Below are 26106 nucleotides of genomic sequence, written 5' to 3'. Positions count from 1 at the left end.
TTTGGGTCGATGCCCTTCTTTCAGACTGAGAGTCATAGGAGAGGGAAACTAGAGGTATGAATATTTACAGAACAAATCAGAGCCGACACCAACATCCATTGTCGGAAAAGATAGACACAAAATGCTGGAGTAACCTGAAAGGCAGCATCTTTGGATATGGGTGACGTTTCGGGTCGAAACCCTTCTTCAGACTCATTGTTGGATGTGAAGGAAGTGATATTGTCAGTTGGTTCAACAATCTGATGGTTGCAGGAGCTGTTACAAACTTAGGCTGTGTGTGACTTCAGGCTTCTGTACCTCCTGCCCAACAGTAACTATATTATCATTGTCACGTGTACTGAGGTACAGAGAAAAGCTTTGTTTTGCATGCCATCCAATCAAATCAGATTTATATCTATACATTTATATATTAAAAAATACAACCAAGTCTCAGTCACAGAGGAACGGCAAGAGTATTTAATTGTCATATGTACCAAGAACAGAACAATGTCTGCAGAAGGGTCTCGACCTGAAACTTCACCCATCCATTCTCTCCAGTGATGCTGCCTGTTCCGCTGAGTTACTCCAGCATTTTCATAAGTGATAGGAGAAGAATTAGGCCATTCGGCCCTTCAAGTCTACTCCACCATTCAATCATGGCTGATCGTTTAAGAAGGAACTGCAGATGCTGGAAAATCGAAGGTACACAAATATGCTGGAGAAACTCAGCGGGTGAAGCAGCATCTATGGAGCAAAGGAAATAGGCAACGTTTCGGGCCGAACCCCTTCTTCAGACTTAATCATGGCTGATCTATCTTTCCCTCTCAACCACATTCTCCTGCCTTCTCCCCATAAACCCCTGACACCTTTAGTAATTAAGAATCTATCTATGCCTTGAAAATATCGATTGACCTGGCCTCCACAGCCACCTTCGGTGTAGACTAGCAGCTGCAGTTGCTTGGTACACAATGAAATTCCTGCTTGCGTTGTTGATTTCGATGCATGTGGGAATGAAACGCTGTGGACTGTGGATGAGGGAGCTGGCTGGCTGGTTCTCCTTGCTGCTCCGTGCGGCGGCGCTCTCTCACTGACTCAACACCGTCTGACTCAACGCTGCACAACACACACATTCAGCACAGATTTTTTTTTTTTTTTTTTTGCACAAACCAGCATCTCCATGCCTGCCTCCCTCATACCCAGAATGCACAGGCCGGTAGCAGAGTGAGGGACACAGGTGAGGCTGGTACCCTGGGGGTGAGGGGGGATGAGGAGGTGGAGGGAGCCCCGTGTTATTCCTCTGCAATCTTGTAATTACAAGCCCATCCTTTCATTCCTTTCTCTCTCTCTCTCTCTCTCTGCCCCCACCCCCTCCTTTCCCCTCTGCCAGGTTGACAAGACAAGGGGCCGGCGCTGGAGCGGCGGAGACGCAGCGCTTCAGAATGGCAGCATCCGAGCTCTTCACCAAGGTAAGGGCTTGTTGCAGTTTTCATTGCCCGCGGCTTTGGCTCAAAGCTGCCCCGGCCGCAGCGTACACCGCTCTGTCTATGTCTGTGTCTGTGTCTATGTCTATGTGTGTGGGGGTGGGGGTGGGGAGGGGTATGTGTTTCATGGTCACACTGCGGTTCCCTATTCGGAACGGCGGAGCTTGCAGTCACAGCGGCGAGAGAGAAGAACAATGATCGCAGGGGTGTCTGCGCCCCTGGCATTTACGTGTGTGTGTGTGTGTGTTTGTGCTTGCGTTTTAATTTGGGGTTTGCCGGGTGGATGGGGAAGGGTTGGAGAGGGGAAGGGGAGAGGTGGGGAGAGAGGAAGAGAAGGATGGGTGAGGGAGGAAGCGAAATGGGTGGTGAAATGAGAGAGAAAGGGTGGTGGGTGGGGGAGAGAGAAAGGGAGGGGTAGTGTACAGAGACGGATGTAGGGAAGGGTGGTGAATTGAGGAAGGGGTCGTGGAGAGCGAGGGAAGGTGATGAATTGAAGTAGGAGAGGTTAGGAGAGAGCTCCAGCTACAATTGATTGTGCAGGGAGCTTTCCCCATTGAATTGAATCAATTTCCAACCCCCGCCCTCCCCAAACAAACGCAGGCTGTGTGGTTTGTGAGGTCACATCCAACTCACTGGGAAACTCCTCTCCCCCCAAATTATCTGGGCTTTTTAAATGAGTTTTCATGCCCTGGCCGGCCTGCTTTAAATGTGGCCAGAAGGCCTGGCTGGGGCTTCCCAGTGGTTCAGTGCAGGTAGTGACTAGTTCTAACCCCAGCTCACACCAATGTTTGCAATTTACATCAGTTTCCCATATAATAATTATTAAATACTAACCCCCTTTCTCACTCTGTGTCACTATCTGGACGTTTAAATCATTATAAGCAATTGGTCATTTAAATATGTAGAAAAGAGATTTAAGAGAGAGTTAGATAGAGCTCTAGGGGATATGGGGAGAAGGCAGGCACGGGTTATTGATAGGGGATGATCAGCCATGATCACAATGAATGGCGGTGCTGGCTCGAAGGGTCGAATGGCCTCCTCCTGCACCTACTTTCTATGTTTCTATGAAAGAACTGCAGATGCTGGTTTAAATCGAAGGTAGACACAAAATGCTGGAGTAACTCAGCGGGTGAGGCAGCATCTCTGGAGAAGGAATGGGTGACGTTTCGGGTCGAGACCCTTCTTCAGACTGATATCGGGTGGAGGTGGGACAAAGATAGAATGTAGTCGGAGACAGTAAGACAAATGGGAGGGGATAGAGAGGGACATTAAAATAGTTTGGAGGGGATAGAGAAGTAATTTGAATAGTTTGGTCACCCTGATATATAGGAAAGATGCCAGTAAGCTGGAATGGGTGTAGAGAAGAGATTTACAAGGATCTGGTCAGGACTTGAGGGCCTGAGCTATAGGGAGAGGTTGAGCAGGCTGGGACTAGATACCTTGGAGTGCAGGAGGATGGGGTCTGATCTTATAGAGATGTATAAAATCATAAGGGGACTAGATGGGGGCAAATGCACAGAGTTTTTTCCCCGGGGTAGTGGAATGAACAACTAGAAGACATAGGGTTAAGATGAGATGGGAAAGATTTAATAGGAAACTGAGGGACAACTTTTTCACACAGAGGGTGGAGGCTAGATTAATGAGCTGCCAGAGGATGTAGACAACAGACAATAGGTGCAGGAGTAGGCCTTTTGGCCTTTAAAGCCAGCACCGCCATTCAATGTGATCATGGCTGATCATCACCAATCAGTACCCCGTTCCTGCCTTCTCCCCATATCCCCTGACTCCGCTATTTTTAAGAGCCCTATCTAGCTCTCTCTTGAAAGCATCCAGAGAACCGGCCTCCATCGCCCTCTGAGGCAGAGAATTCCACAGACTCACCACTGTGAGAAAAAGTGTTTCCTCGTCTTCGTTCAAATGGCTTACTCCTTATTCTTAATCTGTGGCCCTGATTCTGGACTCCCCCAACATGGGGAACATGTTTCCTGCCTCTAGCGTGTCCAAGCCCTTAACAATCTTGTAGTGGAGGGGGTCCAACAACAAAGTGTAAAAGTTATTTGGACAAGTACAAGGATAGGAAATGTTTAGAGGGATATCAGTCTAACGAAAGCAAACGGGACGAGCTAGGATGGGGCATCTTGATCAGAATGGACTAGTTGGACAAGGGCCTGTTTCTGTCCTGTATATGACTGTAAACATCTTCATCTGATTGTTGATCAAGTGTTGCATTGTTGAAGCAATTAGGGCTTTTACAAAACATTGGAACTAATATATGAACAGGAGAGGTTTAGAGGAATATGGGTCAAACACAGGCAAGTGGGACAAACCTACTTTACCATCTTGATTGCATCAACAATGTGGGCCGAAGGGCCTGTTGCCATGCTGTACAGCTCTGTCTAATATTGTCTAGCTCTTTTTCCGATACGTTTGGTTGTATTTAAAGAAAAAGGAAATAAAAATAGTTTCTGTAAAATGGAATGTGCTGGAAGCTCTCTGCACGTCGGGCAGCATCTGTGGAGAGAGAAACAGTTTTGGGAACTGATCTTTGGTTGCGTTCAAGGCATTCAAGACGTTATTTGATCATGTTTGAGATTGTGCCATTTGCATCTTTCCCACTCAACCTTATCTTCCTGCCTTTGCCCCATAACCCCTGACCCCCTTACTAACCAAGAATATGTCAATCTCTGCCTTCAAAATATCAATTAATGGCCTCCACAGCCTTCTGTGGCAAAGAATTCCACAGATTTGCCACTCTGGCTAAAGAAATTCCTCCTTATCTCCTTTCTAAAGGTCCGTCCTTTAATTCTGAACCTATGGCCTCTGGTCCTCGACTTCCACTAGTGCAAACATCCTCTCCACATCCACTCCATCCAGGCTATCCTCTATTAGAGAAAGGGCACGATGGTTTAATGCCGGGGTTCCCAACATTTTCCGTCCCGTTTACCCCTGGCATCTTTAATAGCACATAACAATGTTATTTCAATTTATTACGGACAACTAATGATGGACAGATACCGCTTTGCCAGAACCAAACGGAGTCAGTCAATGAGAAAAAATATGTGCAAATCCAGAATCAACAAGTTTACCCCCTGGGTAGGCGACATTTACCCCTAGAGGTAAATTTACCCCAGGTTGCCCTTGGTTTAATGTAATCTTAGACGAGCCTGATCGGAGCCATTTGGTGCCCACGAGTGCAGACACAAGCGACACCCCAACAACAGTCTCTACATACTCAAAGTATTTCACCAGCTGCAAAACACGTTGTGAAAGACTAAAAGGGGATGTGAAAGGCCACAATTTCTATCCCAAAAATGCTGAATGTAAATTGATAAAGATAAAGTGGAACATGAGCGAGTTCACTGGCCGGAAACACAGGGACAGATGGAGAGAGCTTTGGCGTGTAAAACAAACACTGAGAGAATGTGGGAGTCGTGAACAGAGACGGGTGCATTTATAATGGGGGAGTAGGGGAATGGCAGAGGAAAGAAAGAAACACTTTGCATTACAAGACATGAGGCAAGCCAGTAATACTGGAGAACCATGGATCTGGCAATAATGCAGAAGGCCAACTCGCCTCTACCCCATTGGTGCAGCGGTAGAGTTGCTGCCTTGAAGCGCCAAATCTGCAGAGACCCGGGTTCGATCCTGACCACGGGTGCTGTCTGTACGGAGTTTGCACGTTCTCCCTGTGACCATGCTGGTTTTCTCCGAGATCGTTGGTTTACTCCCACACTCCAAAGACGTGCAGGTTTGTAGATAAATTGGCTTGGTATAAATGTAAGTGATCCCTAGTGTGTGTAGGATAGTGTTAATGAGCGGACTCGCTGGTCAGTGCAGACTCAGTGGGCCGAAGGGCCTGTTTCCGCGCTGTATCACTAAACTGAACTAAATTGCGGACATTGGACTTTGTCCATGGAACTGATGCGCTACAATGCTGAGATCTATACTCTGTATCTTCACCTTCGCTATACCTGTTGTATTGTACAATTGTATTGTATTGTATTGTATTACACTTGTGTTTGACTTGATTGAGTTTATGTACAGTATATATATTTGATCTTTGGATTACATGCAAAGCAGATTATTAGTGTCACTTGGTACAAGTGGTAACAATAATCCTAAACGTAAAGTGAATGGAACTTGTATTATGAATGGAAGAGAGTGAGAGAAGCTGAATGAATGAATGAATAAGTTGGCCAGGTAGACAAAACTGCTGGAGAAACTCAGCGGGTGAGGCAGCATCTATGGAGCGAAGGAAATAGGCAACGTTTCGGCCCGAAACGTTGCCTATTTCCTTCGCTCCATAGATGCTGCCTCACCCGCTGAGTTTCTCCAGCAGTTTTGTCTACCTTCGATTCTCCAGCATCTGCAGTTCCTTCTTGAACATAATTACAAGTGTGTAGGAAAGAACTGCAGATGCTGGTTTAAATCGAAGGTAGACACAAAATGCTGGAGTAACTCAGCGGGACAGGCAACATCTCTGGAGAGAAGGAATGGGTGACGTTTCGGGTCGGGTTGAGTCTGAAGCAGGGTCTCCCCCCGAAACGTCACCCATTCCTTCCCTCCGGAATTGCTGCCTGTCCCGCTGAGTTACTCCAGCATTTTGTGTACACATGATTACAATCAAGCCCTCCACAGTGTACAGATGCAGCAGAAATGGTATAATGTTTAGTGCAAGATAAAGTCTGATTAAAGATAGTTCAAAGATCTCCAATGAGATAGATGGGAGGTCTGGACTGCTCTCCAGCTGATGAGAGGTCAGTTCAGTTGTAATAGAAACATAGAAACATAGAAAATAGGTGCAGGAGTAGGCCATTCGGCCCTTCGAGCCTGCACCGCCATTCAATATGATCATGGCTGATCATCCAACTCAATATCCTGTACCTGCCATCTCTCCATACCCCCTGGTCCCTTTAGCCACAAGGGCCACATCTAACCCCCTCTTAAATATAGCCAATGAACTGGCCTCAACTACATTCTGTGGCAGAGAATTCCAGAGGTTCGCCACTCTCTGTGTGAAAAATGTTTTTCTCATCTCAGTCCTAAAAGATTTCCTCTTTATCCTTAAACTGTGACCCCTTGTTCTGGACTTCCCCAACATCGGGAACAATCTTCCTGCATCTAGCCTGTCCAACCCCTTAAGAATTTTGTAAGTTTCTATAAGATCCCCCCTCAATCTTCCAAATTCTAGCGAGTACAAGCCGAGTCTATCCAGTCTTTCTTCAAATGAAAGTCCTGACATCCCAGGAATCAGTCTGGTGAACCTTCTCTGTACTCCCATTGTAATGGTATAATTACAATAATAAAGAAATCCTAAAAGCCAAAGCTCGTAAGATGAAATGTTCTTAATGCATCAGTTTGTTTATCTGTAGAAGTATATTTATCCAGCAGGTAGCTGATGGCTTCAATGCATGAATAAATGATCGTGATGTGTAGACAGCCAATTCAACTGCAGGGCATCAGAGCTAATTGAATAGAGATATACTTCAAATAAAAGCAAAGTGCTGGAAACATCAACTACCCATGTTCTCCAGAGATGCTGCCTGATCTGCTGAGTTACTCCAGCACTTTGTGTCTTAGCCTTTGGCAGGAAATGCTCAGCAGGTCAGGCAGCAAGTTGTGAAGATGGAAAGAGGATTCAACGGACCAGAAAAGTTGACAAAAGGTCCTGCAGATGCTGACATTTTGTGCGGAACATGGCAGGACAATGGCTACCCCCCCCCCCCCAGAAACACAGTGGGTCAGGCAGCATCTATCGAGGGAATGGACAAACGTTGCTTCGGGTCAGGATTCTTATTCAGGCAGAAGATGGACACAAAAAGCTGGAGTAACTCAGTGGGGTCAGGCAGTATCTCTGGAGAAATGGAATCGGTGACGTTTCGCATGGAGACCCTTCTTCAGACAGAGTAAGGGGAAAGGGAAACGAGAGATATAGACAGTGATATAGGCACATGTAGGACAAATGAATGATAGCTAATCAAAAAAAGTCACTATGATAGAAGTCTGAAGAAGGGTTTCAGCCCAAAACGTTGCCTATTTCCTTCGCTCCATAGATGCTGCCTCACCCGCTGAGTTTCTCCAGCATTTTTGTCTAGCTATGATAGAGGAAGCTGTCTATTGTTACGATGTGGGCTCATTGAAAACAAGTTATACAGACAATGAGACCCCACAGGACGACACTGAAACTAGTACAAGACTATGGTGGGGGAGGGATGGAGAGAGAGGGGAATGTAAGGGTTACTTGAAGTTAGAGAAATCAATATTCATACCACTGGGTTGTCATAAAGTCATGTGATTGGAGCAGAATTAGGCCATTTGGCCCATCAAGTCTACTCCGCCATTCACAGCTCCATGACTTGCTGAGTATTTGCAACATTTTCTGTTTTAATAGGTTGGTTTCATCGTGTTTTGCGCTCAGTTTGTCTGGGCAGCAACCAAGACAAAGTCTGATGCTTTTTTTTGTTCTCCTACTGATCAGTGGTGTCCCACCCTGCACTCCTGTTATCAACAGGGAACCTGGCTCAGAATGCTGTCTGACCAGCTGAGTTACTCCAGCTTTTTGCGTCTATATCTTCAGAATTGGTTGAGCTGTGTCCATTTGAGATTGTGAACAAGAAACCTACACTGCGGACTAATGTGCTCAGTATATGTGATCAAGGGTCATTTTCGACAGCACAGAATATAAGCCCAACTTGCCCATGCTGACCAAGATCCTCCATCTAGGCTCGCCCCTTTTGCCCACCTTTGGCCCATATCCCTCAGTCTAAACCTTTCCTATCCATGCGTCTGTCCAAGTGTCTTTTCAATGCTGTTATTGTTCCTGCCTCTACTGCCACTGGCATTCGTCCCATATACCCACCACCCTCTGTGTGGGAAAGTTATCTCCTCAGGTTCCTATTAAGACTTTCCCCTCACACCTTAAACCTATCCTCTCTAGTTCTTGATTCCCCTAAAATACATAGAAACATAGGTGCAGGAGGAGGCCATTTGTCCCTTCGAGCCAGCACCGCCATTCATTGTGATCATGGCTGATCGTCCCCTATCAATAACCCGTGCCTGCCTTCTCTCCATATCCTTTGACTCCACTAGCCCCTAGAGCTCTATCTAACTCTCTCTTAAATCCATCCAGTGACTTGGCCTCCACTATGGCAGGGAATTCCATAAATTCACAACTCTCTGGGTGAAAACGTTTTTTCTCATCTCCGTCTTAAATGACCTCCCCTTTTTATGTTTTATTCACTCTTCCTCTCATGATTTTACACACCTCTTAATGATCAACCCTCTGCCTCCAGCGCTTCAAGGAATAAAGTCCTAGCCTGCCCAACTTCTCCCCATAGCTCAAGCCCTCGAGTCCTGGCAACTGCCTTGTAAATCTTCTCTGCACTCTTAGTTTTATTTGGCGAACTCCAAGTTCTACGTACATAGTTCTACGTACTAAGTTCATCTTTTCTGAGCAGGACCTTGCATTTCTGCTCTCTGAATTGAATAACTTTATAACAAGAGGAATAATCTTTATAACAAGAGGTATCGAATATAGCTGCAAAGAGGTTCTTCTGCAGTTGTACAGAGCCCTAGTGAGACCACACCTGGAGTATTGTTTGCAGTTTTGGTTCCCTAATTTGAGGAAGGACATTCTTGCTATTGAGGGAGTGCAGCGTAGGTTTACAAGGTTAATTCCCGGGATGGCGGGACTGTCATATGCTAAGTGAATGGAGCAGCTGGGCTTGTACACTCTGGAGTTTAGAAGGATGAGAGGGAATCTTAGTGAAACATATAAGATTGTTAAGGGTTTGGACACGCTAGAGGCAGGAAACATATTCTCGATGTTGGGGAAGTCCAGAACCAGGGGCCACAGTTTAAGAATAAGGAGTAAGCCATTTAGAACGGAGACGAGGAAACACGTTTTCTCACAGAGAGTGGTGAGTCTGTGGAATTCTCTGCCTCAGAGGGCGGAGGAGGCAGGTTCTCTGGATGCTTTCAAGAGAGAGCTAGATAGGGCTCTTAAAAATAGCGGAGTCAGGGGATATGGGGAGAAGGCAGGAACGGGGTACTGATTGGTGATGATCAGCCATGATCACATTGAATGGCGGTGCTGGCTCGAAGGGCCGAATGGCCTACTCCTGCACCTATTGTCTATTATCTATTAATATTTTCCTGTTTTATGACTGACTCAGCGCTGGCATTAAGTAAACCTATAAGCACAAGAAAAGCGTGAGATAAAATGCGTTGAGTTTAAATACTTGGTCCCAGCAATGTACACTTTAAAAGGGTCATGGCTCATTGCAGTTGCCTAACCCCAGAGTTTATTGAGCCCTCTTAAGATGATTAAGTTAATTTATGGTAGATTATGGGGTAGTCTAACGATGAGTAGGTAGGTGGCCCGACTTGATTCACCTTGAGTGCTTGGCTGTTAAATTTTGTGTGAGTACAGTTCTATTACAATGTAGCTTACGTGTGTTCATGTTGCTCCTGATCCTACACACTGCGTTCTTTTATGTATGATATGTAACTTGCATCGCCCCTGACTTTAGAACATATTTAGTACAGGAACAGGCCCTTCGGCTGACAATGTATGTGCCGGACATGATACCAAGACCAACAGAGTGGCGGCACGTTGGCGCAGCGGTAGAGTTGCTGCCGGACAGCGCCAGAGACCGGGTGGTGTCTGTACGGAGCTTGTACGTTCTCCCCCTGACCTGCGTGGGTTTTCTCTGGGTGCTCCGGTTTCCTCCCACACTCCAAAGTCGTACAGGCCTGTAGGTCAATTGGCTTTGGTAATATTGTGATTTGTCCCTGGTGTATAGTGTGGGATACATAGGATAGTGTCATGCCCCTGTCCCACTTAGTAACCCTGAACGGAAACCTCTGGAGACTTTGCGCCCCGCCCAAGGTTTCCGTGCGGTTCCCGGAGGTTTTTGTCAGTCTCCCTACCTGCTTCCACTACCTGCAACCACCTGCAACCCCCGGGAACCGCACGGAAACCTTGGGTGGGGCGCAAAGTCTCCAGAGGTTTCCGTTCAGGTTTCCTAAGTGGGACAGGGGCATTAGTGTGCAGGGATCACTGGTCGGCGCAGACTCGTTGGGCCAAAGGGCCTGTTTCCGCGTTGCATCTCTAAACTAAACCAACTCTGCCTGCACATAATCCAGAGGGATGGAGGTCATATGCAGACAAATGGGACTAGCCCAATATGGCAACTAGGCTGGCATGGACAAGGTGGGCTGAAGGGCCTGTTTCTGATCTGTTTGACTCTGTGACCAATACCAGCGCCCCAGCTTAATTTCTTCACACTGTCTTTATCCACAAATTCATTGGCAAATCCGCTGTGGCTTTTGACGTACTCTGTACTTGTATAATTCGAATTTTCTGCATTGTTGAGCTAAGCACTTTTACGCAAAAAAAATCGGGCCTGTGACAGGAACATCTGTGGAAAAAAAACGTCTTCGGAAATGTATCTATTTCCAGCCATTTTGTGGTTTGGTGACTTCAATCAAAGCACCTTAGCAAATGGGTTAAGCATCGAGCTTATTTCACATGCTGTGTTTAGTTTATTCTGAGGCTGCTGTGTGTGTCTGGTTAACGGTCCCAGGGGAGGGAGAGAGCGAGAGGGTCTCTGTGCTGATTCGGGCTCTGGGTGGAATTGACTGTTTATTTCAGGGTCACTTGAAGCACCAGCTGAACTCCTCCTACTACTGCCGAGCTCCTGGTTCTTGTTCTAGTGCGGCCCCTGGAAAGATTAAGCAAGTTTGAGGTCCAAGCAGTCTCCTGAGCACCAGCAAGCAAGCAGAAAAATGACAGCGTTTTCTGCTGCGTAGAATCTTTCTTTTCCCATCCGATGAATGAATCACTCTACTGCAAAACAGCCTGCCTCTTGTGCTGCAAGGGATGCTGGGGATTGTGCTTCAGGGCCTGTGCTTTTTAAAGAATAAAAGACTTCACTTAGTTGCATCAGAACTGTGACTTTTGCTGATTTCCTGTATATTTTGACAGAGGGGCGGTGCTTTTGTGATGTTCACTATTTCACAAGAGGGTGAAGAGTTATTTGTGGGGATGTTGCAGGCTGATCATCTTCTTGAGCTGCTAAATGCATAGCTGCAAACAGGGTAGTTCCACTGCGACTCTTGGTCAGTTACTGAGGGGCTCGAGGGATGGACGTGGATTTTGTTTATGTAAAGGTACGTGCAAGTGGACGTTCGTTCTGTTGTTTTATTCTCTGGGAGCAGAGAAAATATTCAGTTTAGTTTCTTCCCACTGTTTTAACCACGTTTCCTGTTCCTTGAAGCAAGAGTAGAGTTGGACACATCAGTGGGGTCTGTGGAGATGAGATGTGGAGCTTGGTGGGTAGTTTAGTTTGGTTTATTGTCACGTGTACCGAGGTGCAGTGAAAAGCTTTTTGTTGCGTGCTAATCAGTCAGCCGAATGCCAATACATTCAAGTCCAATCAAAGATAGGCAGAGGGTCGCCAATGAGGTAGATAGACGTTCAGGACTGCTCTCTAGTTGTGGTAGGATGGTTCAGTTGCCTGATAACAGCTGGGAAGAAACTGTCCCTGAATCTGGAGGTGAGCGTTTTCACACTTCTATACCTTTGGCCCGATGGGAGAGGGGAGAAGAGGGAGTGTTGTCCTTGATTGTGCTGTTGACCTTGCCGAGGCAGCTGAAGTCTAAAATGGTAGCAAGAAATTGATGGGATATTATGGGCGTTGAGTGGAGGCAATGTTATTGTTGTCTTTGGGGCAACGGCTATGACATTTGGATCTTCGACCCTGATGCATTTCATGAAGATTGGGAGTGTCTGAGCTTCTTGTGTGGCTGGTGTCAGCTTGGCATCAGGTGACTGACTTGGAAAAATAATTACGAAAGAGTCAACTCACTGTTGAGGACTATTAAGGACAAAAAGCCACAAAGGAGACATTTTTAAAAGAGCCAGTGAGAGAAAGGCTTCTTCACCTTGGTGTAAATGATCCCATTGGCACTACGGGTGAGGAAAGGGATATCTCTCCCAGTGACAGACACAAAAAGCTGGAGTAACTCAGCGGGCCAGACAGCATCTCTGGTGGGGGGGGGGGAGGGGGGGGAGGGAATGGGTGCGTTTTGGGTCAAGACCTGCTGAGTTACTCCAGCTTTTTGTGTCTATCTTCGGTTTGCAGTTTGTTAACTCCCCCAGTTCTTGGCAACTTCCTCTCTCCATCATCATCACCTGATTGGAATAGTTGTTAGTTATTCCTTCAGGCTTGTTATTTTTGCCTACATTACGATGGCTTCATTGCCAATCGCAGTTAGTTGGATATGAAGCACTTCCAGGAGTAAGATGCAATGGTCCTTGTCACAGTTCACCCCAAGCAGCTGTGTAACACCTGCCTTACGAGCTGTTCAGACGGACACACTTGGAGATGGACATCGACCGTTGCTGGAAGACCATCCACTCGATGAAAGACTCTCTTTGCCCTGCCCGGGACTTGTTGACCGCCCAGCAGAGCGAGATGTCCGTCGGGGAATATTGCCTACTGGCCCGCCCCAGACTGCGGGAGTACGTCCTGAGGGACGTTCTGAAGCTCGGTGCAGCCAATGCCAAGGCTCTGTGGGGGAGCTCCACAGTCTGGGGTCCTTCCGCTGCTGGACATTGGGGGGTGGGGGGGGGGGCAGAGTCCGGTCAAACAAGGGCAGGGATATCACCCTAGGGGGCCACGTAAGTGTCAATGCTGCCGTGTGCACTGAGAGGAGCTAACACTACTAGGGTGTAACACCAGCAACACTGAATGCAGAGGCACACTCAGAATGTATACATTTTGCACATTTTTTTGAATGTATTTTTATTATGAATAAAGTTCATTTTTTTAAATAAAAATATAAAGTATGTTAAGACCCTGATGTAAATACAGTTTTCCTGCAGCAATGGACGTGTATCATTGGCTGATTAATTTAATATTTTATCTGGTGGTCATTGCATCTATTCCTGTACACTGTGATTAGTTTATCACTTTAACAACATTATTAACCTTTCAATGTGCATTGCCTCGTTGTCCACAAGGATAATGTGGGCGATTTGTGAGCGCTACCTCTTATCGTGGCTCTGATCAGCTTTATGTGCCTCTTGGAGGCCATCAGCTAAGATCTTCGATGATCTGTTTCTCGAGTCTATGGCTGTTGATGTAGTAATACTGTGGGTGATTGTAGGGCTTTTCCTGTGGAGAAACTATAGGTTATCATGGATGTTCATGTTTTCCAACATTGAATGTCGGAAGGAACTGCAGATGCTGGTTTAAGCCGAAGGTTGACACAAAATGCTGGAGTAACTCAGGGGGTCAGGCAGCGTCTCTGGAGAAAAGGAACAGGTGACGAGTCGGTTCGAGACCCTTCTTCAGTCCCAAAGGGCCGATGACACTTGGATGTCAAAAGTTACTGGGTTTTACGAGTGCCTTGATGCTTTTCCAACATTGTATTCAGTTGATAGGGAATGATGAGCAGAAACATTGCCAGTCAAGATAGCCTCACCTCGCAACCGAATGCTTGTTGTTCCAAACACAAAGTGCTGGAAGAACTCAGCGGGCCAGGCAGCATCTGTGGAGGATAAAGGGCAGATGTTGTTTTGGGTTGGGGCCTTTATAACTGAGTAAGAGTCACGACTTGCAGCCACCAGATCAATCCTGACCGCCTGAGTTCTTCCAGCACTTTGTGTTTTGCCCAAGAATCTTGCATCTTCAGTTCCTTGTGTCTCGGTGTTTTGACTGTTGTGGCACTTGGAATCTTTTCTCCAAATGTTGAAGGTATCTCCCTCCACCAGCCTTTTCAAGTCTTGCTCTTCATTCGGGGATTAAGGAAATTCTTCAGCATTGTTCTAATCCTGCCATCAGTTGACCTTATTCCATGTCCCACGTTACAGACCTATCTGCCAAAGGGGAATGCCTCTCTCTCGTTTGCTTTGTGTGGGTCTGCCATAATCTTATACTCCCCGGCTGTTAATCTCCTCTCCATCTCCATCTCCGTCACTAGTGCCCCAGAACAGTGCTGTTGTCATGCTCTTGCGAACCAGCGTACCACACAGTGGGTCGAGCCACTGCCTCACGGCATCACAAACCTGGGTTCAATCTCACCTCGGATGCTCTCCGTGTGGAGTTTGCACGTTCTCCCTGTGACCGCGTGGGTTTCCTCCAGGTGCTCCGGTTTTCTCCCACATCCCAAAGACGTGCGGGTTTGTAGGTCCGTTGGTTTCTGTAAGTTGTCCCGAGTGTGCAGGATAGAAGGAGTGTGAAAATGGAACAACAGAGAGGTTGTGTGAATGGGTGATTGGTGGCTTGCGTGGACTCGGTTGGCTGAAGAATTTGTTTCCATGCTGTTACTCCAAACTAAACAGATCCACCACTGCCTCTCACACTGTGCTTTGGTCCAGGCATGTGACGTCTGTACGAATTGGGAGCAAGGGTAGATCATCCACTCCCTCCACGTGGGACCATGGCCGATCTGTCTGTATCCTTGCCTCCCCATTCCTGTCCACCCCTCAGTAATCTTTCATTCCCTTACTTATTAAGAATATAATAATAATAATAATAATAAATTTTATTTATGGGCGCCTTTCAAGAGTCTCAAGGACACCTTACAAAAATTGAGCATGTAGAGGAAAAACATGTAAGGGGAATGAAATAAATAGTAGAGACATGACTAGTACACAAAGTAAAGACAGAATTCAATACAAAACACAGTATGAGGCAATTAATGCACAGATGAAAAGGGAGGGGGACGTGGGGCTAAGGATAGGCAGAGGTGAAGAGATGGGTCTTGAGGCGGGACTGGAAGATGGTGAGGGACACGGAATTGCGGATCAGTTGGAGGGAGTTCCAGAGCCTGGGAGCTGTCCTGGAGAAGGCTCTGTCCCCAAAACTGCGGAGGTTGGACTTGTGGATGGAGAGGAGACCGGCTGATGTGGATCTGAGGGAACGTGAGGGTTGGTAGAGGGAGAGGAGGTCAGTGAGATATGGGGGGGCCAGATGGTGGAGGGCTTTGTAGGTGAGGACCAGGATTTTGTAGGTGATCCGGTGGGAGATGGGAAGCCAGTGAAGTTGTTTGAGGACTGGAGTGATGTGATGCCAGGATTTGGTGTGGGTGATGAGTCGGGCGGCTGCGTTCTGGACCAGTTGGAGTCGGTTGATGTAGGTGGAGCTGATGCCAAGGAGAAGTGAGTTGCAGTAGTCCAGTCGGGAGGAGATGAAGGCATGGATGAGTCTTTCAGCAGCGGGAGGTGTGAGAGAGGGTCTGAGTTTGGCGATGTTGCGGAGATGAAAGAAGGAGGTTTTAATGACATGGCGGATGTGAGGCTCAAGGGAGAGGGTGGAATCAAAGATCACGCCAAGGTTGCGGGCCTGGGGAGATGGGGAGACAGTGGTGCCGTCGATGGTGAGAGTGGGGTTATTGATTTTGCTGAGTGTGGCTTTGGAGCCTATGAGGAGGAATTCTGTCTTATCGCTGTTGAGTTTGAGGAAATTATGTTGCATCCAGGTTTTTATAGCTGACAAACAGGAGTTGATATGGGAGAGGGGGGGGGGGGGGGGGTGTGGGGGGATTTGGTGCCAAGGTAAATCTGGGTGTCATCAGCGTAACAGTGGAAGTCCAGATTGAAGTGGCGGAGTATCTGACCAAGGGGGAGGATGTAGATGATGAAGAGGAGGGAGCCGAGTACGGAGCCTTGGGGAACGCCTTGAGTGACTGCGGCTGTAGCAGAGGTGTGGTTGTGGAGAGAGATGAAGTGGGATCTGTTGGAAAGGTAGGAACGGAGATATCTCATTGTGTCTTAAAAATATTCAAATATTCTGCTTTCACTGTCAAAGCCACATGATTCACTGAGGGAAAAAAAGGCTTCCGTCAATTTTAGACGTCTGAAGCAGGGTTCTAAGTGTAAATGTCATGTGTCCATTCCCTCCACAGATGCTGCCTGACCTGCTGAGTTCTCCCAGCACTTTGTGTTTTGCTTAAGATTTCAGCATCTGCAGTCTCTTGTGTTTCCAAGATTCATTCACTTATTGCCTAATGGTACTCAGCACGCAACCATGTATCGTACATTCTCTTCTGTTCTCTGTCTCGATATCTGTCTCAATAAATGACTCAACGTTTTTGCCTGCAGCCTAATTGTATTGATTTCTTCAATTTCACTTTAAATTATTATTTTGTTTAAAGTCGACTTCAATGGACCTGGAGTCAGTCAAAGAGACATAGAGTCATAGAGTGATACATTGTGGGAACAGGCCCAACTTGCCCACACTGGCCAACATGTCTCAGCTACACTAGTCAAAGTGGAGTCAAATTATATTATTAAAGTGGAGTCTGTTAGAGATGAGAAAGTGTGTTTTGTTTGGACAACAAGCTATCCACCAGTATGTGTAAGTGGCCGATCTTGAGACAAAGGAGAATAGTTATGATTATTGCTTTTTAGTGCAGATCGAATCTTAAATAAAGAAATGGGGATGTGCTGGGTTAAGTGCTTTGTAAATCCACAGGGAAATCATGATGTGCTAACAATTCTCCTGCCCAGCTGCAGTTTGTGGTGCACTCATTATTAACACAGCAGTGGTTTAGTGCTGTGAATCTACCACAGAGATATAATTCTGACAAAAGTTTCCTTACGTAAAACCTGGTGCCTTTTAATATAAAACTGCGTTGGTTGGAATCTCTTTGCACCCACTGTGGAATGTGGAGCGAGTCGATTCATCACCAGGTGAGCGGCATGGCCTTTGGTACTGGTTCCTTACCCAAGCAAATGTGCTTCTACCCTCTCCCACTTGTGTAGGAAGGGACTGCAAATGCTGGTTTACGCCGAGGATAGGCACAAAATGCTGGAGTAACTCAGCGGGACGGGCAGCATCTCTGGAGAGAAGGAATGGGTGACATTTCAGGTCGGGACCCTTCTTCAGACAGAGTCAGGGGAGAGGGAGACACAGAGATATGGAAGGGTAAGGTGTGAAATGGTTTAAGGTGAGAGGGGAAAGATATTTTAATAGGAACCTGAGGGGCACCTTTGTGACACACAGGACGGTGGATATGTGGAACTATCTGCCAGAGGAAGAAGTTGCAGCTGGTGCACTACCAACATTTAAAAGATATTTGGGCAAATACATGGAAAGGGAAGATTTAGAGGGATGTGGGCCGAACACGAGCAAATGTTACTAGCTTAGATGGGGCATGTTAAACAGCTTCCTTCCACATGTTGTGAGGCTGCTAAACAGGCACTCCACCTGATTCTGCTGCTTTTGCACTGACAATTTAATAACTGGCACTGAGTAATAACTCTGGCACTGGCTCGGGCCACTTAAATCAGCTGCCCTGGACATTTTGTGACTTTTTTTTTTTTTTTACTTTTTTTGACCTGCACTTTTTAAACTATTCGTACTGTTTTTTATCAGGAACTGGATTGTTTTTTATTTATGCGTGAAATGTTTAAGTTTTTATGTGCGATGCTCCGGTATTCCCTGGGAAACATCTTCTCATTTTACACTGTACAATTGTTGCTTTGCATGATGACAATAAAAGGATGTTAATGATAATGACCTTGGTCAGCACGGACAAGTTGGGCCGAAGGGCCTGTTTCTGCACCGCTTGACTTTATGACTATCATTTTTGCCTGGTGATCTTCCTACTGTGTTGTTGTACACAGTGGCAGTGGCAGCTTCAATCATCACATTAGAAACTGTCGTGAAAGCCATTATCCAATTGCAAGTTGGTTTGATTATTCTCTCCTTTGATGTAACTCTTGCCAAAATATCTGTCCCCCTCTCTCCCTCAAACCTTTGACTTCTAAACGAGACCCTGGTACTTTCTTGACTTGTTTTCTTGAACTGAGTTTTCTGACGAGGACAATTAAGAACCTTGCATTTTCTGGACATCGTTTGTCATTTGTAAAAGAGACACACAGTTTTCAGCACTGTTTTCGCACTTTGTTACATTTTATGCGTTAGTTTCTTTCACAGACAATGCGCCGTTCTGGTGTGGCCTTGTCTAATCTGTAACTGGTTATTTAAATGCAATATTGTACGTGAGATTTCACAGGCATTTACTGTTCAATATCCCTGAGATTTAGACAGATAGTGCTAGAGTCACTCAGCGGGTCAGGCAGCATCTCTAGAGAAAAAGGATATTAGACATTTCGGGTCGGGATCCTTCTTCCGACAGAAAGTAGAGGGTGCGGTGACAGGTTACTATCTAAATGGCATCAAGTTGGGAAAAGGGGAAGTACAATGGGATCTGGGGGTCCTTGTTCATCAGGCTATGAAAGTAAGCATGCAGGTACAGCAGGCAGTGAAGAAAGCGAATGGCATGTTGGCCTTTATAACAAGAGGAATCGAATATAGGAGCAAAGAGGTCCTTTTGCAGATGTACAGAGCCCTAGTGAGACCACACCTTGAGTATTGTGTGCAGTTTTAGTCCCCTAATTTGAGGAAGGACATTCTTGCTATTGAGGGAGTGCAGCGTAGGTTTACAAGGTTAATTCCCGGGATGGCGGGACTGTCATATCCTGAGAGAATGGAGCAGCTGGGCTTGTACACTGGAGTTTCGAAGGATGAGAGGGTATCTCATTGAAACATATAAGATTGTTAAGGGCTTGGACATGCTAGAGACAGGAAACATGATCCCGATGTTGGGGGAGTCCAGAACCAGGGGCCACAGTTAAAGAATAAGGATTAAACCATTTAGAAACGGAGATGAGGAAACACTTTTTCTCACAGAGAGTGGTGAGTGTGGAATTCTCTGCTTCAGAGGGCGGTGGAGGCAGGTTCTCTGGATGCTTTCAAGAGAGAGCTAGATAGGGCTCTTAAAAATAGCGGAGTCAGGGGAGATGGCAGGAACGGGGTACTGATTGGGGATGATCAGCCATGATCACATTGAATGGCGGTGCTGGCTCGAAGGGCCGAATGGCCTACTCCTGCACCTATTGTCTGTTGTCTATCCCATGTTAACATTATACACCTAGTCTCCCTCTCCCCTGACTCTCAAGGGTCACAACCCGAAACATCACCCACTCCTTCTCTCCAGAGACGCTGCCTGTCCTGCTGAGAAACTTCAGAATTTCGTGTCTATCTTTAATACCATCTTATCTTTTTCTGCCAACTTGGCAAGGTCAGGTCGGGGGGGAGTTCCCGCAGCCATGGGTACCATGTAATCCCGTGCTACCTGCTCCATGGTCGGATAGTCGGCGACTAAACCGTCTCTCCCACATGGTTTGCCAGGTGAGGAGGGGGCTGTGGACCCCCAGCAGGACCAAAAACAAGACCTGTCAAAGGGCGGATGAGCTCCTAGCGAGCCCATGGCCATCCACACTTCAGTAGAAGTTGCGATCACTGTCGTAAACGGCATTGTAAGGCAACGTGCCTGTTGATGTTTTCAATGATGATGATGATAATGATGATGATGGCAAATGCTTTTGCAAAGTCGATGTAAACCAGATCCACCCCATTATTATTAGCTCTCATGCATATCTTCCCACGCACCAGAAGTCTGGTCCAACACAGTGTGTTCAATGTTCCCTGTTTTAGTTTGACAAGTTAGGAGTTTTATCTCATTTAGTGACTAATTTCGTACAGCACTCCTTTATTTTTGCTTATCTATCCTATCTTTTTGGAGACACGGGGTATGCATAAATTGTCTTACCAGAGGAATTTTGAAAATCAATGTCTCTGAACTTCTGCCATTTTGTTCCCAAGCTTTTATCTTGTGAGAATTGGATATAAACACTCGAGTCACAACAAACTGTGTAACAAACAAACCACGTGAAGAAGGGTCTTGACACGAAACGTCACCCATTCCTTTTGTTTCATATGCCCACCACCCTCTGTGTGAGAAAGATGGCCCTCGTGTTCCTATTAAATCTTTCTCCTTTCACTAAAAATAATGCCCTCTGGTTCTTGATTCCCATACTCTAGGTAAAAGACTCTGTGCATTCAGCCTATCTATTCCCGTCAAGATTTTATACACCTCTATAAGATCACCCCTCACCCTCTGTGCTCCAGGGAATAAAGTCTTACCTTGACCAATCTCTCCCTGTAGCCCGAGCCATCGAGCCATCGAGCCCAGGACATCAGCCTTGTAAAGGTTCTCTGAACTTTTTTTATACCTCAACATGATCACCCCTCAGCCTCTTGCCAGTTTTACCCTGTTCAACCTCTCGCTGAAGGCCAGGCCCTCGAATCATGGCAAGTCCTTCTGATCTTGCATTTATCCTTGCAATTATCCTTGCATTTAGTCCAGTGAGATTTAGTTCCTGGCTGGCTTTATTCAATCAAGGACAGGGAGCTTTGATCTTTAACTTAATTATGTTGTGGCCTCTTTGTATGCATGTCTTTCAAGTCTCTGAATCAGCTCAAGTTGCAAGGGGCCAACTCCCCTTTTGAACTACTTTAGTTTGGAGATGCAGCGTGGAAACGGGCACTTCTATACACCGAGTCCGCGCCGATCAGAGACCACCCCATGCACTAGCACTATCCTACACACTAGGGTCAAATTACATTTTGTTTAAGAAGGAACTGTGCAGATGCTGGAAGAAAGGACAAAGGAAGAGGAGCAGCCCGGGGGCTGTTGGAGAGCTGAGAAGGGGCGGAGACAGCAAGGGCTACCGGAAATTGGAGAATTCAATGTTTATGCCGCTAGGGTGCAGACTGCCTTGGCGGAATATGAGGTGCTGCTCCTCCAATGCCGTTACATTTTTTTGACTGAAGCCAATTAACCTACAAACCTTTATGTCTTTGGAGTGTGGGAGGAAACCAGAGCACCCGGAGAAAACCCACACAGTCACAGGGAGAGCGTGCAAACTCCGTACAGACAGCACCTGCAGTCAGGATCGAACCCGGGTCTCTGGCGCTGTGTGGCAACAACTCAACCGCTGCGCCACCGTGCCGGCCTTAATTATTTGCATGTTTCTCTATTTTAATGCACAGAGGATGTTGAAGATTTTGACTACTTTAGGCTTCCTTTATGTGTCCATGTGATCTACAGAGGAAGACACAAAGTGCAGGACTAACTCAGTGGGTCAGGCCGCATCAGTGGATGGGTAACATTTGGGGAGGAGTGGGGTGGGGGTTGAAAGCTGGAAGAGAGGAGGAGCAGGACAACGCCTGGTGAGTGATGGGTGGATACAGGTGAGGACTGGGAGGTTGACCGGCAGATGGTTGGGCAAATGGCAGAGATAGAGAGACAGAAGTTGTGAGACAAAAAGAGTTGCGAATTGTGAAGCTAGAAGAAGGAATGGGAGGGGAGGGGGAGAAATCGGCACGTGTCCAGGTGAGGCGCGGGGGAGAGAGAGGGGGGTGGGAAAAGAAACGGTGTCACCTCCACAGTCAGCCTGAAGAAGGGTCCTGACCCGAAATGTCACCTGTCCATTCCCTGCCCTGATGCTGCCTGACCCACTGAGGTACTCCAGCATTTTGTATCTTTTTTCCTTGTTTCTCCATTTAACAGGGAGGTAGGTTGCATCAGAGGTTTTTAAATTCAGAGTGTCAACAAATTGTTTCAACAGCACAATGTCTTATTTCTTGGCTAACTTAATTTGCATTGAGTTAGGACTTGTGTGAAACGCTGCCTGCAACTGTGGCTGGTGCCGTGACGGATAACTTGTTTATCACGATCCACAACATCCTCTCCGATGTTTTAATTTCGAGATACGGCGCGGAACCAGGCCTTCGGCCCACCGAGTCCACGCTGACCAGCGATCCCCGCTCATTAACACTATCCTACACACGCTGGGACCAATTTACATTTACACTACGCCAATTGACGTACAAACCTGTGTGTGTGAGGAAACCGAAGTTCTCAGAGAAAACCCACGCGATCACTGGGAAAAACGTACAAACTACGTACAGACAGCACCCGTAGTTGGGATTGAACCCGGGTCTCTGGTGCTGTAATAGGCAGCAACTACCGCTGCACCACCGTGCCGCCCTTGTACAACAGCGGTGAATGTTGCCGTTTCTGCCAAGCAGTGTTTGCAAAATGACCACAGCCTGTTCTTCCTTCGTGTCATGTTTGGCAGGACCACAAGGTCGGAACTGCCGCTGGGGAGAGGGTGACAGGTCATTGCCATACCTCCTCCCTCGACTCTGTCCAGGGACCCCAGGGCAGTCCTTTCAGGTTAGGCAGAGGTTCACTAGCACCTCCTCCAACCTCATCGACTGTATCCGTTGTTCAAGATGTGGACTCTTATACATCAGCGAGACCAAACGCAGACTGGGCGATCGTTTGGCGGAACGCCTTCGCTCAGCCCACGTGAGCCAACCTGATCTCCCAGTTACTGGACACTTTAATCCTCCTTCCCATACCTACACAGACCTTTCTGTCCTTGGTCTCCTCCATTGTCAGAGTGAGGCTAAACGCAAATTGGAGGAACGGTATCTCATATTTCGCTTGGGCAGCTTACAGCCCAGTGTATGAATATTGATTTCTCTCACTTCAGGTAGCCCCGGCATTCCCTCTCTCTCTCTCTCTCCCCCTCTCTCCCCCCCTCTCTCCCCTCTCTCTCTCTCTCTCCTTCTCATGTTCACCCTACAAACAGCTTACAATGGCGTTTCCTTTGTCATTGTCGTTACTTTTTTGCATATTGTTAATTCATTGTTCTTTATCCCTCCACATCGCCATCTATATCTCTCGTTTCCCTCATCCCTAACTAGTCTGAAGAAAGGTCTCGACCCGAAACGTCACCCTTTCCTTCTCTCCAGAGATGCTGCCTGTCCCGCTGAGTTGCTTGAGCTTTTCGTGCCTACGGTTTAAACCAGCATCTGCAGTTCCTTCTTCCACATTGCCTGATGATGGTTGCTTGGCCCTATGTGGGGTGCTGCACGCAAGTCTCATGATCGCTCTGCTATGCAATGAAAAGGAGCTACTTGTTTGCTGCTCCTTGTGACTGGAGCTCTGAGATCATGGGATTAATATTAGAATGCAGATTCTTTCCATTAATCGGAAGAGCCGCTGGTTACCACTAGCCACTAGATGTACGGGGGGGGGGGGTCTCGCTATCCAGGTCCATAACTCCCTGATTGTGGTAACACGAGTAGATAGAGTGTGGTAACAAGAGGCATATGGTCTGCTTGCAAGATTGCCTCTCATCCTCCTGCACTCCAAGGAATAGAGTCCTACCTCGCCTGCTCAACCCCTCCCTGTAGCTCAGGCCCTCGAGTCCTGGCAACATGCTCGTAATTGTAAATGAGTTTTTGTCCAGTCCCTCCTTGTAGCTGATGCCCTTTAATGAAGGCAGCATTGTGTTGGCAGCTGTACACTGAAGGGGCTCCATGTCTGGTGACTTTGTGTTACTGAGAAGATCTTCATTCAGGAAGATGTACAGAACGCAAGCTGCATGTATGTCAACGTCATTGCACGTCACAACATTGTGGTGTGTTACTGTGCAGCACTTCACAGCCAGATTGAAATGGGAGGATCTGTCATCTTTACATCAAACCTCACCATTATTGCAAACCACCTTTCTATTTTGTTGCTGAAGCTGTGTCTGCATCATATGTGTGTGACAAGCCCACTCGAATGAATGAAGTCTATTTCTGCATTTGCAGCAGAAAAGGGTGTTTATTTTCAGAGCGTTTTTAAAACTAATTTTCTTATAGATCAAGGGGAATGTTTTCATGCAGGGCTTTCATGAACTAGCTAGGGTCGGCTCATTTAAAAGCAACTCTCGTTGACCAAAGTGTTTTACATCAGTGCAGGTACTGACGTGCTACAAACAGTGGTACATAGATCAACAATACATACATACAGCGCATACATACAGCGCATACATATTGTGAGTATATGTGGAACGATCTGCCAGAGGTGGTAGTTGAGGCAGGTACTATAACAGCCCAATTGAAGCAGCATGTAAAATTCCTTCCTACATATAAAACACACCTGGTCAGGTACATGGATAGGATAGGTTTTGAGGGATAGCCTGTTTCCATGCTGGGTGACTGTGATCCTTTAAAAACTTGGACGCTGCTGCTGTCTATTGATTGAAATGGAAATGGCAAGACAGAGAGATCTCTAATGCTTCCTCCTGCGTGCCAAGCCTAATGTGGTGGTGTCATGGGTCACCAGGTTTGGGAGCCACTCCAAAGCGTCAAGCACGAGACATCTCTGGGCTGAGGCCACATCTGTGCTGCATTGCTTTGGCTGCCTGGGCCCTCGGTCTGCTGTTGTGGACTGTCCTGTCCAGTGGAAGAGAACCTACAGTTCAACTCAATGGTATGAACATTGATAGAGGCAACATGCTGGAGTAACTCAGCCTGCAGGAAGGAACTGCAGATGCTGGTTTAAACCGAAGATAGACACAAAAAAGCTGGAGTAACTTTGGAGTAACTTAGGCAGCATCTCTGGGGAGACGTTTCGGGTCTGAAGAAGGATCTCGACACGAAATGTCACCCATTCCTTCTCTCCAGAGATGCTGCTTGTCCCGATGAGTTACTCCAGCATCTTGTGTCTATCTTCGGAGAAACCCGGCGGGTCAGACAGAAATGTCACCCATTCCTTCTCTCCAGAGATGCTGCCTGACCCGCCGAGTTACTCCGAAGTTGAACACAAAAAGCTGGAGTAGCTCAGCGGGACAGGCAGCATCTCTCAGGAAAAAAGGGTGGGTGTCATTTCGGGTCGAGACCCGTCTTCAGACTGAGAGTAGGGGATTGGGGAAGTAGAGGTGAGGTAATTAGCGTACAAACACCCCCTCTTTCCTCTCGGCAAGGCCAGCAGCATAATCAAGGACTAGTCGCACCCCGGCCACTCCCTCTTCTCCCCTCTCCCCCATCAGGCAAAAGGTACAGAAGTGCGAAAACACACACCTCCAGATTGAGGGACAATTTCTTTCCAGCTGTTATCAGGCAACTGAACCATCCCACCACAACCAGAGAGCGGTCCTGAACTACTATCTACTTAATTGGTGACCCTCGGAATATACTTGATCGGACTTTACCGGCTTTGCCTTGCACTAAACGTTATTCCCTTATCATGTATCTATCTATACACTGTAAACGGCTCGATTGTAATCATGTATTGCCTTTTTGCTGACTGGATAGCACGCAAAAAAAGCTTTTCACTCGTACCTCAGTACACGTGACAACTATCTAAACTGACCTCTTCTCCCCCCCCCCCCCCCCCCCCCCCACACACCTCTCTTCCCTGTGCCCCACCTGAATGCACTCTCATTTCTCCCTTTCCCCTCTCCCCTTGCCCCCTTCCCCGGCTTCACCCCCCCCCCCAGCTCTTCCTTCACCCTACTCAGAAGAAGGGCCCCGACCCGAAAAGTCACCTGTCCAAGTCCTCCAGAAATGCCGACTGACCTGTTGAGTTACTCCAGCACTTTGTGTCTTTTTTTTGGGGGGGGGGGGGGGGAGTAAATCAGCATCTGCAGTTCCTTGTGCCTCCAATTGAATTCCATTTACAGGCACAGCGGAAAGTGAATATGAAGCCAAATGCAATTTGTAAATATGGGAAGCAACCAAATCAAAGCTGCAATTATGCAGCAGTTTGGATCACAAGAAAACGGAGATTAGCCTGACCTTTTTTTCAGCACACACTGGGGAACCTTGTTGGCATTTACTTTGCACAGATGCCCTCTCCGTTCAGCGGCCAGCCGTGAACCTCTGGCAGTCAGTGATTGTTTAAGGCTTCAGTGGACATTCTGTATGGCAGCAATCTTCAT

The 26106-nt window shown here is 47.0% G+C and overlaps 1 protein-coding gene across 15 annotated transcripts in view; it reads left to right on the top strand.

Annotated features, from left to right (window-relative positions):
* Nucleotides 1-1028: 1028 nt before the first annotated feature.
* The window catches only part of myo5a (myosin VA), a 132432-nt gene continuing 107354 nt past the window's right edge, over nucleotides 1029-26106 (top strand). For 3 of the 15 annotated variants that reach the window (XM_033050440.1, XM_033050432.1, XM_033050431.1), the window contains exons 1-2: nucleotides 1033-1213; nucleotides 1367-1445. In XM_033050440.1, coding sequence (XP_032906331.1) covers nucleotides 1419-1445 — 27 coding nt within the window. In that variant the 5' untranslated portion in view covers nucleotides 1033-1213; nucleotides 1367-1418. Of the gene's footprint in view, nucleotides 1214-1366; nucleotides 1446-11488; nucleotides 11634-26106 lie in introns of those variants that run through there. The other 12 variants (XM_033050437.1, XM_033050436.1, XM_033050430.1 and 9 more) reach the window with 10 other exon arrangements.

The sequence above is a fragment of the Amblyraja radiata genome, chromosome 34 (assembly GCF_010909765.2).
Source record: "Amblyraja radiata isolate CabotCenter1 chromosome 34, sAmbRad1.1.pri, whole genome shotgun sequence".
Taxonomy (NCBI): domain Eukaryota; kingdom Metazoa; phylum Chordata; class Chondrichthyes; order Rajiformes; family Rajidae; genus Amblyraja; species Amblyraja radiata.
The sequence above is the reverse complement of the archived record's forward strand: the minus strand, read 5'-3'. Positions and strand labels throughout refer to the sequence as shown.